Consider the following 862-nt stretch of genomic DNA (forward strand, 5'->3'; position numbering starts at 1 on the left):
ATGTAGATGCGTTCAATGCAAGCGCCACGCATACGTACACGAGGGCAAAGCAAGAAGGTTGAGTCACCTCTGATTTAAAAGGTGTTAAAGTTTGTTTATTCATTAAAACACTACACTACTACACACAATGTCTTCATAATTCACCACAGAAATTGCCAGTAGATAAATGTTAATTATTATACAAATGTATTTCTATTAGAATAAAACCACACGATATTACTTTGCTGACAGAAATAGTCCAATGATTACACAAACAAGCAAATTGGTTAACAGCATGCATGCGCAAGCATGTGTGAAAGACAGGCAGAGAATGCAGAGAGAAACTTCGAAGAAATTCACACACCCAAAGACGTGTGTTGGTGGTTGTTGTGGTAACTGGACCATTGATAGCGTGTCGGTTAGTGATAGTACGAAGGCCTCTGGTGGTAGGTGCTTCTTCGAATGATGTGGTGCACAACTGGTGCGTGGTAAGTCGGGTTCTAGTGCAGTGGGAGCTGCGGGTAGCTGCGCTGTGAGTGCTGTTGGTAGCTGGACTGTGAGTGCTGTTGGTAGCTGGACTGTTGTTGCTGTTGGTAGCTGGGCTGTTGTTGCTGTTGGTAGCTGGGCTGTTGTTGCTGTTGGAAGCTTCTCTGTGAGTACTGTTGGTAGCTGCTCTGTGAGTGCCGTTGGTAGCTGCTCTGTGAGTGCTGTTGGTGACTGTAAGAGCCTCCTGGAAAATGCTGGCTGGGACCCTTCACCAAGCCCCCGTCGGCCGTTGTCTGTGGGAGGGGAACCGGTGAGGATGCGGGTCACAGTGGGGAATTTATTATTAGGTGTACTTTTGAAATGCTCGATTTCTGTCCCTATGCCACTAACCGGTCCA

General features: G+C 46.8%; 1 protein-coding gene across 1 annotated transcript in view; it reads right to left on the reverse strand.

The window, feature by feature from the left end:
- Window positions 1–73: 73 nt before the first annotated feature.
- The window catches only part of LOC119590434, a 17,009-nt gene continuing 16,220 nt past the window's right edge, over window positions 74–862 (reverse strand). Inside the window, exon 4 of the mRNA XM_037939099.1 lies at window positions 74–758. Within this exon, the coding sequence (XP_037795027.1) occupies window positions 217–758 (542 nt within the window). The 3' untranslated portion in view covers window positions 74–216. The remainder of the gene's footprint in view (window positions 759–862) is intronic.

Source organism: Penaeus monodon, chromosome 27 (genome assembly GCF_015228065.2).
Source record: "Penaeus monodon isolate SGIC_2016 chromosome 27, NSTDA_Pmon_1, whole genome shotgun sequence".
Lineage (NCBI taxonomy): Eukaryota > Metazoa > Arthropoda > Malacostraca > Decapoda > Penaeidae > Penaeus > Penaeus monodon.